The following is a 13,331-nucleotide window of genomic DNA, read 5'->3' on the forward strand; positions in this document are numbered from 1 at the left end:
TATGGCATAGAATATAGGCCCGGAATTTTTGCAGATGCTGCTGTAAAGCGTCCTTGCAACGGATAAACTTCGTCTTGAGGGGAAAGCATGGCAGTGAGCTCTGAGGAGTCCTTGTTCGTGACAGTGTTTGTAGCGAGCCTTTCCACCACTGAACCGCAGGTGACGCTGATGGTGGTCTCGGATCATGGCCTCGCCAACACGGGGCCCGAATCGACCACTGATATCATGCTGGACAAGTACTCGCCGTACATCAAGTACATGCTGAACTTCGGATCCCACTCCATGGTGCTCCCGAGGAAAGACATGTTCCGGCCAGTAAGTCTGCTTCCATCACAGTGTACACTGAAGTTTCCTGAGCTTCTTTAATTCACTGGAACGCTGACTTTGCAGTTTATGGGCTTTCGTGTCGGACATTAGACATTTTTACGCTACCGCTCCTCCTGCCTTTACAATTATGAGCATTGCGTTATCTAGCTTACCTACATTTGTGTACCCTCTTGTGACTCTCCTGAACTGTGGTCGACAAACTTAGATGTTACAAGCGTCGCAAGGCGCGTCTCTTGTTTAGGTTGTAGAGTGAGCTCGAAGAGAAAAACCTTGACCGGACAATCTAGCGTAACGTGGGCAGTGAAACTGACGCACTTTTCATTTACTCTTTTCTTATTTCTCATGCCTCTTATGCGCTTTCGCATTTACTTCCTCTTTTTTCACCTCGGTGGTATAGTTGTTTCGCGTTCGCTTTAGCCAACCTCGCCTGAACAAGTGAGTAGGGTAACAAGACAGGATACCGTTCTCGTGATTTTTCTAGAAGCTACTATTGCTGAAGCCACAGAAGAACTTCGCTGGTCATTCTAATAGGCTGAAAATTATTTGGCCAGAGGTGAATGTCTAAAGGCACCATTTTCTTTTTTCCATTACTCTGCGACTGAACACATCACGGATCATTTCGTATAAATTTACCATGATGTATCTCGATTTACTCCAAAGTTTCAGCTATTGCGGATCGAGAGCCCGAATCCACCTGTTATTGGTAATACAGTGTGGTTTTTTTTTTTACTGCCGTACCACCGCATTAATAAGCAGAATAAGCCTTAAAAAGACTACTCGCAGTGATTTCATGATAACTAAGCCCGCAAAGACGCCGGGACAAAGAGGACACCGGTGTGAGAGTGTGTTTTGCGCGAAACAAAATCGTTTAGCGCTTTGAACACATTTGTGTTCCTTCCAGCAACTGTAGGTTTTTCGTCAGCGCTGCGGTCAGCCCCGTGTAATTGTTGTAACCAACGACAGGGAAGCGGACTTGCGCTTGAGGTGGCTCAGTGGTTAGGGCGCTCGACTACTGATCCGGAGTTCCCGGGTTCGAACCCGACCGCGGCGGCTGCGTCTTTATGGAGGAAAAACGCTAAGGCGCCCGTGTGCTGTGCGATGTCGGTGCACGTTAAGGATCCCCAGGTGGTCGTAATTATTCCGGAGCCCTCCACTACGGCACCTATCTCTTCCTTTCTTCTTTCACTCCCTCCTTTATCCCTTCCCTTACGGCGCGGTTCAGGTGTCCAATGATATATCAGACAGATACTGCGCCATTTCCTTTCCCCAAAAACCAATTATTATTATTATTATTACGGTCACCGAATCACATTGCTCCCGGCACGACTCAAGTCACCGTGCAATGCAGTTACGCCTCGCGCAGCACACTTGCATACTGCCGAGATGGAGTAAGAGCCAAGTCTGTTAAAAACCATTTTCCTCGTGACGCACAAGCGGTCAGTTCAGTGCTCTTTCGTAATCTGTGAAAGAGTTTTCCTCGCGCCCGGAATAGCGAAATTCCAGCTTATTGTGTATCTCAAGCAGTGTGGAAGTTTTTCTTATGAAAACATACTAACCGGAAGTCGCACTGAAAACCCTTAAGTTCAGAGGACTAAGATATGTCCAGCATTCCTGGACAAAAATTTTGATTATCGGCATATTATAATGTACTGCTATGGAAATATTGAAGATAATGGTCCATTCTTCAGATGCGTAGCAATATCTTTCTTTTAAACTTTTTTCATAGCTCGTATCGAGTAGTTACGACTGCCATAGAAAACCAATAGGGAACGTTTTCGACGATAGCAAAATGCGCTAATAGCAAAAAAAAATGCAAGCCTGCCGAGGGCAGAACTTCGTATATATTGATTGTTATAGTGAAGTCCTATGATATATGAAGAAACTGCGTTCATAAAATTTTTCACGTTTAAAAATGTTTTTGTCCACAATTGCTGCAGGGCATGAGTAAGCAGCTGTGCGCATCTGCGTTCAATAAGCTATCGGCGGCGTTGCTCCAATACGTCAAACGTAAGCCATATGTTGCCAAAGTTACCCGATGTCAACAAAAGTTTTCAAGTCAAAAGTGGCCGGACGCTGCAATCTGTTTCTTTCCAAGTGCTGGCTTACGCGACGGCTGTGCGCAAAAGTGTTCGATATCGGTTCTTAACAGCAGCGAGGGCTTCGTTACGCCGCTCCAGACTCGCGGCTTGAGATTCGATCCCTCCTCCTCCGTTGCCGCCATTCTTCCTTTTTTAATATATTGTTTTGTCCACGCCTTGCACCCGTCCAGCTGCACCGCGCCCTGATCGATGCCCACGTGGAGGGGCTTCAGGTCTACACAAAGGACGAGATTCCCGCCAGGTACCACATCAAGCACAGCACAAGGGTGCTGCCCCTCTTCCTGATGACCACGCCTAAGTACTTCATCTTGCCGGTGAGTTGACACGCGCGCAAATTTCCCCGAAAAAAAACCCCGCAAAACTCCAATTTAGGTGACACGCTTCGAAGATTGATGGGCGCCTCAGGTTACAAAAGTTGTTTCGACGGAAAGCGATCGCAAAATTGTGCCGCATTAGTTTTCATAAAAAACTTTTAACAAGCGCCAATATTCCTTTCCTCAAGATGTAGACCGTACAAGGTGTTGTGTTTTGAAAGAAATGCTGGTCTTAAAAGATGCTGTGCAGCATTCTTAATAATGACACAACTGGACTTGTCCTCCTTATCCTTCCTATGCTGCGCGCCGGTTTACGTCACTAATTGACTGAGACCTGTTATAATTGTCACACTGAAATCTGATTTCCTTTCATGACTTTATTTTTTATTCAGAAACCGTTAATCTTGCAACGCATAATCATAGGCTTCTTGCTGCCAGTTCATCCGTTCGCCACAACGCAGTTGTGTTAACTAATCAGTTACTACTGAGCGCAAGAAAGTAGATTTACAACTCAATTCGGATCCCACAAAGCAAGTGCCATTTTGTCTTTTGGGGAGCACTTACTTTTGTTTTGTTGGTGTGAAAACAGCCAAGGCTAGCATGCATGCCACTGATGTTTAGCCGTGCCTGGAAACCGCTTCTATGTGTGCGACTATTATAACATTAATGCCGTTGGCTTCTTTTTTTTCCCCTCCAGCTCAGCGACAGCAGCAAGACAAAAGTGAACCATAAGAAACGCTTCTTCGGATACCATGGCTATGACCCCGAACTTCCCGAGATGAGAACCATATTCTACGCCCAGGGTCCAGGTGCGTATGAAATATTGTACACGCCGGTAGGTGCTCGGTTCCGTCAGCTGTTTGGCGCAAATTTGTGTTCATGACGCGCATTTTTTAAATGTTATCAAAGGCCGAAGACAGGGAAGCTAGGGATATAGAACGAGCTCCTAAAGGTTCTGTGCGAAGAATTTATGCTTGCAGATATTTAGAACTGTTACTGTCTTTTATATAAGTGTAAACTATTGTCAATCTGGCCTTGAAATCGGGCACTTTCTTTACTGCATTGAAAAAGGCAAAGCTAATTCCAGTCTTCAAAAAGGGAGGTAAACAAATCATTTCTAATTACCGCCCAATCGCTATTTTATCGTTTTTAGGCAAAATTATTGAAAAAGCCATTGTTATTCGAATAAACAATTACTTAACAAAATTTGACATTCTCTCACCTAACCAGTTCGGTTTCAGAAAGGCATGTTCCACCGAATTAGCTGTGACCGCTCTCACCGATAAAATTAAATCCTACATCGACGCAGGTAACTTTCCAGGTGCATTATTTATTGAACTTTCCAAAGCTTTTGATTCCCTCAACCATGCTATTTTATTCAATAAGCTTGACGCTGTCGGCATAACTGGGCCTGCACTTTCGCTAATCAGAAGCTATTTATTCAATAGAAAACAAGCCGTGTTCATCTCGGGAACATACTCAAAATTCAAGACTACTAACGTTGGAGTTCCGCAAGGTTCCCTTCTTGGCCCTCTTCTATTTTTATTGTATATCAAAGACCTCCCTAGGTGTCTTTATAATTCCAACTGTTTTCTTTATGCTGACGACACAACAATCTTAACCTCAGATTCACATATAAATAAAGTGGTCGATAAACTTAACATTGATGCACAGAATGTATTCGATTGGTGCAGAAATAATTTGCTGTTCATTAATGCATCCAAATCCAGCTTTATAGTTTTTAGGTCACCTCAAAAAATTCTTTGCGAAAACCCGTCTGTTAGCATAGGCTCAAACTCAATCATTTCAGCTGATCACGTGTCCTTTTTAGGCGTAGTACTGGACAAACATCTTAAATTTCAGACCCACATCTCTTCTATTTCCCGAAAAATGGCGTATGGTATTAGAGTATTAATTAAAGTTCGCCCGTATTTCCATGTTCCCATTCTCATTTCCCTCTATTACTCGTTCATCCACTCCTATATTCAGTATTGCATTTCATCTTGGGGAAACACTTATCATTCGGATTTATCTTCTCTGCAAATTATTCAAAATCAAGCAATTCGAATTATCACTTATAGTCACAACTCTGCAAATGCCCCTCGTCTGCTCCTATCATGCAATATTTTATCAGTGCCCAAAATAATCGACTACAAATTATGTACCCTTATGTACAAATCAGTTAGGAATCTACTTTCTTTTTCGTTAACTAGCATTGATCAAAATCCGCGTCGCAACGACACGCGTTTTGCTAATAACTTTAACTTTTTACTCCCTAAACCTAACACTAATTATGGAAGGAAAACAGTTCGTTTCACTGCCACCACATTATGGAACTCATTACCAGTTAGCATTAAGCAATCACCTAATATCTGTGCCTTCAAATCCGCTCTCCGTCAGTTTTTACAATCCTCCTAATAGTATTTTACTTGGTATATGGTACTAGTTTTGTCATTTATATTATCCAATTAGTTGTCTTTTGTATTGGTCTGTATGATATTAGGCGTGTAATAATTTTTAATTCAAATAAGGGTTTGCATTATTTCTCGCATTTCACTCACTGCTCATTTATGATGCCAAAAACTAATTTTTTTTTGCATCTGCTGTCTGTAATTCATTTTTACAATTGTTCTTACAGGAGGTCCCGTCCACAGTCTCTGACTTTGGGACCTCCTTTTGTATTCCAATGTTTTTCTCTAACCTTGTAACATAAACATGTAATAAACGAACCTTGAACCTTGAACCTTGAAAAAAAAAACTGCGCTTACAAAACGTTGAGTTTTCTTTCCACAGTGGACGGATGAGGCTTAGGTTCAGCATATTCTCTGCTTATAGTACAGGCGAGAGGAAACAGCTACACCGGTGTGCGTCTACTGCACGCGTTTCAGAACGGGACAAAAGTGTATGTATTTAATGTAATGTTCGGAGAGAAGACGGGGAAGTGCTTGGAAGTAGTCCGCACTCAAAACACATTCAGCGCTGAAAGTTCTGCTACACGCTAAAGCGATTAGCCACGTAATTTGATTGGTGTGTCAGTTTATACACATGTCCAGCCTCCACAAATGTAGGGTTAGCGGCGTGAACCGGTGCTTGAAAGAGGCTCTAATTTCGCTCATGTTTCACAGAAGGGATATGCGCTTGAACTCAGAGGGACCAATCGCAAAATAATGTCAGTGGTCTTTCGAATAAAAAGACTCCGCCAAATTTAAGTTCCACGTTTCATTCTTTCAAATGGTGCTCTAGAAAATAAAATACACGGACCACCGCGTGGTATTCACCTACGACAGCTAAATAATTTATAATTTATTTTCCCATGGTGGTTTCGGTTTAAGTCTCATCAAACGAACGACGGCTGTGACGTGTAGTTCACACTTAGGTCACATCAGGCACGAAAAAAACCTGCAATATTAACGCTAAAACGTAAATAAAATTCACTACAACACTTAAAGAAGTCTGCTTCAAGAGCTGGAATGACAGCAAATGGTGTATCAGAAGTTCTACTTTCGTTCTCTTTCGTGCCTCGCGTTACGTATGTGTGAACTACACGTCACAGCCATCGTTCGGTTGATGAAACGGACACCGAAACAGCGTCAAGACGAAACTCAATTATAAATCCTTTAGCGGTCGTGGGCGAATGCCACGCGGTGATCCACATATTCTGATGTCTAGCGCATCATTTGAAAGAAGGAACCGCGCAAGCAAAAGTTCGGCGTCTATAGTCCTTTAAATGATGGACAAAATTACCTAACATGGCTAAGCGGAAGAACACTCACTTTGTATGTTGGAGGTGCAGGATTCAAGCCCATGCACCGCCGGCAAACGATAGCTTTTACCATCATTACAAGCGTTTCAAGGTCATGTGCTAAGTTTTTCCTGGGGTGTAACGCTTAGAAAACGTGCCTCTCAGTTGCTAACTAAACCAGTATCGACATGATAAAATGTATTGGCCATGGCAGAACGTAATAACTTAACGATGGATATGGTCATTACGGCACTTACAGTCGAGAACACTTATAACGAACCAGACTGTGGCGCGCTTTACGATAGTTGCATCCAAGGTTCGTTGTAATTATACTTCCCAATTTAACAACCAATAATAAAAAAATAAAACAAGGACGCGTATTTCTTCAAAAACTTCGTCAAATCGCGTCTGCTTCATCATAGTAAATCTAATCACGGCACTTTCCAAGATCTCTATCGCGACAACGTACTCCTTTTCGGGACTCTTGTTGCCAACAAGCTTCTTGGGGTTGCGATAAAAATTATAACTAACCTTGGTTGAGACGTCCACGGCCGCTGGTGGTAGGTCGGCCGCCTCTTCATCGTATTCATCAGATTCCTGGCAGTCGCGAAGTGCTCGTACTCCGCAAACAACAGCTTCGTCAGTGTTCGGCTCTGCAAATCTAGGGGTCGTCATCCGCCCGAACAAACACATCCTAGGCGTCTTCAGGTACGGGCAACTGTGCACAAACAACGCATTGCCGAAAAACTGCGTGCACCTGAACACGTGAGTGCTCGACCTCTTCCTCTGTCGTTCACTCTGCAGGCAGTTCCATCCAAACGGGTTCTCTCTTCCCCGGCGGCCAACAAAGAGATTCAGCCGGGACGACTGCACTTGGCCTCCCAATCGCAGTCTTTGCATGCGCTCTGACGCGCCGCCGTTAGGACACCTCGAGCTCGCGAATGATGCCCATGTCCAGTGGGTGGCTGATCTCGTGGCAATCGGTGGCAGAAAAGTATGGACTTAGAACCAGCACGAAGAAATGCGGACACCACGAAGAAACGACACACACGAAGAAACGACACACACGAGCGCTGTGTGTCGTTCACACGGCACGTGGTGTCCGCGTTTCTTCGCGCTGTTTCTAAGCACAATGCATTACCAACTAGCCCGGAACCTTGCTCTTCAGAAAAGTGTCACCGCCTTCGGGCACGCCAGCAAATGATGCACCGCACAACTGGCGACAATTAACAAGCAGGAACTGACTTTTTTATCGCTATAGTAGCGGTCGAACTAAACAAACTAATCGGCGAACAGTCATGCGTCGTCCCTGTCTCCGGTTGGAACTTGTGCCTAGTGGCTTACTCATACGATAAAAACTAGTCGGTTGTCATCCAGGTCTGTAGCGTTTGAAAACGTCGCTGCCAAAGCGTGCGGCTTGCGAGGCTTGCCGACGGGAAACGGCATAGGTATGCTCATTATGACGGCACCTTGGTCACACACACGGAGGGCTCATTGTACCTTATATACAACTGAAATTTCTCCTTGCCTTCTTTACTATGGGGTGAGTGAGGCACCGTTCCATTAAATGCAAAGCGGCAGTTATGTATCTTATTCGTAAACATAGTCATAGATACGACGGAAAGCAACGTTGAAATGCAACAACGATGCTTAAGTAGCGCTGACTGATTTTTTTTTCTCACGTCTTCACGTTGCGGCAAAACAGCTCAGCACCTTTAGTGCCGAGCAGCAATACTGACCGACTCACCAGCATTGAAGTTCTGCCAAAAAGAAAACATAATTGCCATCAGAAAAGGCGCAACGGCGGCCACCTTTACAATGAGTAGGACAGAAGGATACAAAAAAAAAAAATGGACATGCCCATAATGAAAAAGCGCTTAAGCCTCTTTCGGAGAGCTTTATGTTCACAGGCCTAATAGCGGAAAGTGCGTACTCTCCTCCTGATCTCGCCCAATTTCATTCTTCATAATGAGCCATTACGACTCTGGCCGCTGCTGTCCTAGGCCAACCTAGTCATTCGCTGACACAGCCCTAGACGTTACGGTCAGCGCGTCAAAGGATGACAGCCAAAGTGCTCGTACGAACTATCTGGGCGGCACGAATGCGTCTGGTTGAGCGGCCGAGAGCAAAGATAATTTCTTTACTTTCGGTGTTTTCTTTGCCTTTTTAAGATAAACCCAAATATAACGCCACACGAAAGCTGATGCACGTTTTGGTTTCATGTGATGGCAAAATAGCATACTTACATTCAGTAATCAACATTATAGACATCAAAGGCGCTCAAAAATGAGTCGTAGAATGTGACGTAAAACCCCGGCCCACTCAGTAACATTAGCATTCGCTACAGAGCACGCGGGCGCCAGCTACCTCTCGTCAGTAGAGACGCACTTCGATTGAGAGAGACGAAGAATTTTTGTCTATTGAGGTTACCATGCTCGTTAAAGAACCTCACGTGGTCGAAGTTTTTCCGGAACTCCGTTACAGCATGTCCTGATGTATCTTTATCAGGTTTAACACGTAAAAGATTAAGCTTTAATGTTTGAAATTTTCTCAGACATTTTCTTTCCATTAAAACGAAGGAATGGCAGCGACTAAAAGGACCCCAAGAAACGACACCCCGGCGCCCGGCGGCCGACTTGCAACTCTAACAGAAGTCTGCATCGTTGGTGCCGTTTCACCGTGTCCATTACGAGGTTCAGCTTAACGCTTTATTGGCCAGTGTGAGCGTGGGATTTTTCCGTCACGACACACTGAGGTGCGACAAACATGACACTTCACCCAAATAGAAAAGTCTTGCACAATATCAGAGACGTTGTTGCGCTACAGAAAGCAAGATACAGATTCATGTCCGTCAAAACCAGGAAAGCAAAGCGCTTACTTCGTTCTTAGCCCTCCATTGCAATGGTGATTGGAGAGATATGGTAGAGGCCTTTGTCCTGCACTGGACATAAGTTGATGATGATGATCATGATGATAAGGCAATGTGGAACACAGTGGTAGCCACGGCATGACGCTGCCATGAGAATAAATAGCCCTCTTCAGATGAATGCACTGTCCCTCAGAGTGAAGAGAACTGTCAGGACCACTTTAGAGTATCGGCGGTTCCTCGACAATCCATGATGGCTGGTCTATCTCATTCCTGTCAATTATTTCCTGTGTTTCAGGGATCAAGCGGGACTACGTCATCAAGCCTCTGGTGAACGTGGACCATTACAACTTTATGTGCCACGCGCTCGGCCTGGAACCGAAACCCAACAACGGTTCCTGGGCGCGCATGGACGAAGGCCTTGTCGAGTCCGAGCTGGACTTCCCGCGCTACGGCAGCTCCAAATACAGCAACGCCGCACCTCCTGCAGCTGGTCACTGCCTGCGGCTGCGCTGGACAGCGCTGGAACCCTTGGTCCTGGTCGCGGCGGCGGTCATTCCGCATCACCGCGTTAGGCACGCCCTCTGAAGCACCAGCGGGCGTGACGGAGCGGATGTGAGCGTGTGTGCCAAAGAAGGACTCCTCTCGCAGTTGTGTTGTCTCCAAAACGTATCCCTTGGCAGCGCTGGGAGCGGGAGCAAGAAAGAGCCTGTTCAGTCAAGACAAGCGCCCAGTTATGGCCGCAAGGTGACGCACCTGAGCGAGGGCGCGGAGATATACGGTGGCTGCTGCCCAGATGAAAGGCATGGCGGAGCATAAGCGCATCGGCCTCGGTACATGATGCACCCCGATGCTTTTGGATTGACGGCACGCTTGTTTTTATTTCAGCGAAGATGCGCGAGTGTAACAATTCCACTGTGTTTCCATTTTATTTGCTCGCTTGTTTTCCGCCGTTCATCATTGCCTGAAGCTACGCTACACCCTGCGTTCGTTGTTCGCTGTTGGCTTAGGCTTAAAAATCGTGATGGCAAAGGTCGAGAAAACAAGAATAGAATGGAATCGGAATATGATTGTTGTTATACAAGTACAAAATCTGGTACCAATGACCGCGACGTTCTTGTTCGTAACCTTTCTATGATATCCGAATGAACCTGCTCTCTTTTTGTAGCCATCTTGTTGTTTTCAACTGGACGCTGGCTTCCGTAAATCTCTGGCTTTGGTTCTGGGTGTTATTCACAAAAGCCGCGAGGCTTTGATATGCCAGTGAGCATCGCAGGTGAAATGAACTATGCGCAGAAAGTTGGAAGTGTTTCATATGCTTCCGAATTTAGACTCCATCTGTCGCAGAAGACTATAGGAGGCCGAACACTGCATCCGCAGGAATTCTTGCCCCACAAGGATAGTAACTTATTCGCTGGACCTCTATACTCTCGCTTGACAAATAAGGGTGGTTGCGGACCTTGTTCTTTTGGTTCATAATAAAGCAGTAAAAACAGCACTCATTAGGAATTTTTTACAGGAATAACGTGGAGCTCAGTGAAATTCGCTACATTTCTATTTTGGCCACATCTTTAGATCTTCATCTTCCTTTTTCTGTTCTTGTGATGGGAGGTGTCTTTTTAAGAGTCTTAGAAGCGCACTTTGAAAGAACCGTTCTGTTCGTTGTATGCCAGTTATAATTTCTTTTGTTTCCGCACTCCTTTCTGTTGCTTTATTTTCGCCTGCTTCTGTTCGTCATTGCATTTTGTGGTTCCGCAATGTCTGTTCTAAAATTACTTGAGCGTATAATGAGCTAACACCTCCGCCTTCCCCTACCGCGTACTGGTGACGCGAAAGCAGCTACGTGGTCGAGAGGTCTTAAATATTTCGGAAGCACGACGGGCAGACCATTTTACAACATGCTGATTTAAGCATTACATTTGATCTCAGCGCTGCCACTGGGAGTCAGGACAAGACGCTTTCAACGCACCTTGTAGGTATAATTACGGCGCTCATCTTAGAGGGCGTTGTTCACAGCTCCGTATGCCTCCATTGTCTGCCGTCGAACAGGTCAAAAGCCAGGTGAGAGGAGGAACACTTCTCGCTTGCTCTGGAGAAAGAGACACAAATCGCTTCCCTGGCGCAAGAACGCGAAACTCGGGATATGTGTAATTCACTGTTTTACGTCAAATTCGAAATATGTAATTTATGTGTGTCGGCAAGCAGCAAATTATTATGAGAAATAAGAATGGCATTTTTGAACCCCTGTATTTACCTTATTTATAAAAAGAACTCTCCATTATACTGAATGGTTGACAAGAAACATTTGCAATTTATAAGATCATTTCTCCCTAGTTCATATTCTTCTATCAGTAAGAGATATCCGCATTGAAAGAATAACTTGGGAATACTTGTGGGAATGAACACTTCAAAGCTATTGTGAAACGTCACAATATGAGTTGTAAGTGACGTGTGTAATTCGGGCCGACTTACTAAAAAAAATTCCGGCGAAGCATGCAGGTATAAGCGGAAATCATTCCGGAAAGAGCTACGTAAAGAATAATTACCGGCGGTGATAATCTTTAACTAGTCAGAACTACTTCTTTGTCACGATTTATTTTGATGTATGGTCAAATAAAGGGCACAGTTCAGCTCGCATTTTACTAAAGGCTTATGACCGATTGTACGGATACAGAAAAGGACTCTTCGGCACAGCGCAAGCGTGTTGACAGCCTGAGAGAAAATGACACTCCGCGTTACATGCAGAAGCATGCAGCATACTTTTACGCTGAAAAGCTGTTTATAAGCCTCTGTGCTGTTGATAAGCCTCGCAGCCAGGTTCATTGCTGTTATTGAATAAATGTTTCAGCTTACAGAACTTCGCCGTCGTTTTAAAACTTCTTGAAGCAACCCTTAGTTATCTTCGGCTCTTTTTCAAGGAAAAGAAACACGCTGGGCGGCTTTTATTTCCTTTTTCGAATTTTGTTCAAGTGCTGCTGCAAGCTGCTGCTGTGAGATTCGCGCGTGTAGGCTTTAACCAGAACGACAGCGAAGCGCTCTATGTTTTCACTGCCTCTTTGTATGCAAGCTAGCCTCAGAGAAAAAAGAATGAGCTTCTAGCGCAGTTCTTTCAACGAAGAGTAGCCTTCAACGCGAGAGCGCATGCCTCTGCTTCCTACGAAAACGCTGCTTTGACGTAATCACTGTTCATGACGCAATACGAGGTTTCCACGTGTTAGGACCTGACATTGTCTTTGAGTGTAAAGTGTGCTGCATCTCATATGTCGCTCTTAGTCACTTCTATTCACTGTTCCCTCATGAGAGACGTGCACATTGTTGATGTCGTTTCAGCATTGAACTCATTCTTCCTGTGATTCTCGATACCCGGTTGATACCTGTGTCGGTTGTTGCCTGTGAAAGTCCACGTAGTGTACCTTGGTGGGCGTCGTTTTGTGCGATTTGTGCTACCATATGCACTCGGTTTGCTTGGGTGAGAGCGATACACAATCTTGAAACTGTGAATCCAGGTTAGTGAGCTTTCAGCACGCGCAAAAACTCAGCTAAAAAACTGTCAGATAACTGCACATATTAAACATTGTAAAGCATGCAGCCAATGTAGCACAGCAGGTTTTTGACATATTTATGAAATATAATTGCGCTAAATAAGTGGTACGTGTTCTTATTTCGTTTTCTTTGACCAGTACTGTGAAAAGACAATCGAACTTCTCCATAAGGTGGCGTAGGCGTTTAACACCAGGTAGATTAAGCTCGAACAGTTGCTATATGAGCGGCGTAAGAATTGATATTTCAAGCTGCAGATTAGCCTTCTATTATATCCTAGCCCCCTGGATTCGAAAATTGATCTCTAAGCGACGTTTTGTTGTAGCGTACATTGAAATGTGTGTAAAATATGCTTGAACTATTTTATCATTAACAAAACCTGTCTCCGGGCACGATGTTATGTGAGCGTCTTTATAAATAAATTGAAAGTTACTCAAAGATGT

General features: G+C 44.6%; 1 protein-coding gene across 2 annotated transcripts in view; it reads left to right on the plus strand.

The window, feature by feature from the left end:
- Positions 1–13,331, plus strand: part of LOC144093990 (glycerophosphocholine cholinephosphodiesterase ENPP6-like) — a 49,031-nt gene extending 35,700 nt beyond the window's left edge. The window contains exons 5-9 of one of the 2 annotated variants that reach the window (XR_013306367.1): positions 160–315; positions 2,597–2,740; positions 3,438–3,549; positions 9,647–10,982; positions 11,303–13,323. Coding sequence is in view for 1 of the 2 variants with exons in the window: in XM_077627809.1 (XP_077483935.1) it covers positions 160–315; positions 2,597–2,740; positions 3,438–3,549; positions 9,647–9,936 (702 nt within the window). In the remaining variant the exon portion in view is untranslated. Of the gene's footprint in view, positions 1–159; positions 316–2,596; positions 2,741–3,437; positions 3,550–9,646 lie in introns of both variants that reach the window. The other variant, XM_077627809.1, reaches the window with a different exon arrangement.

This window comes from Amblyomma americanum, chromosome 6 (genome assembly GCF_052857255.1).
Source record: "Amblyomma americanum isolate KBUSLIRL-KWMA chromosome 6, ASM5285725v1, whole genome shotgun sequence".
In the NCBI taxonomy this organism is placed as follows: domain Eukaryota; kingdom Metazoa; phylum Arthropoda; class Arachnida; order Ixodida; family Ixodidae; genus Amblyomma; species Amblyomma americanum.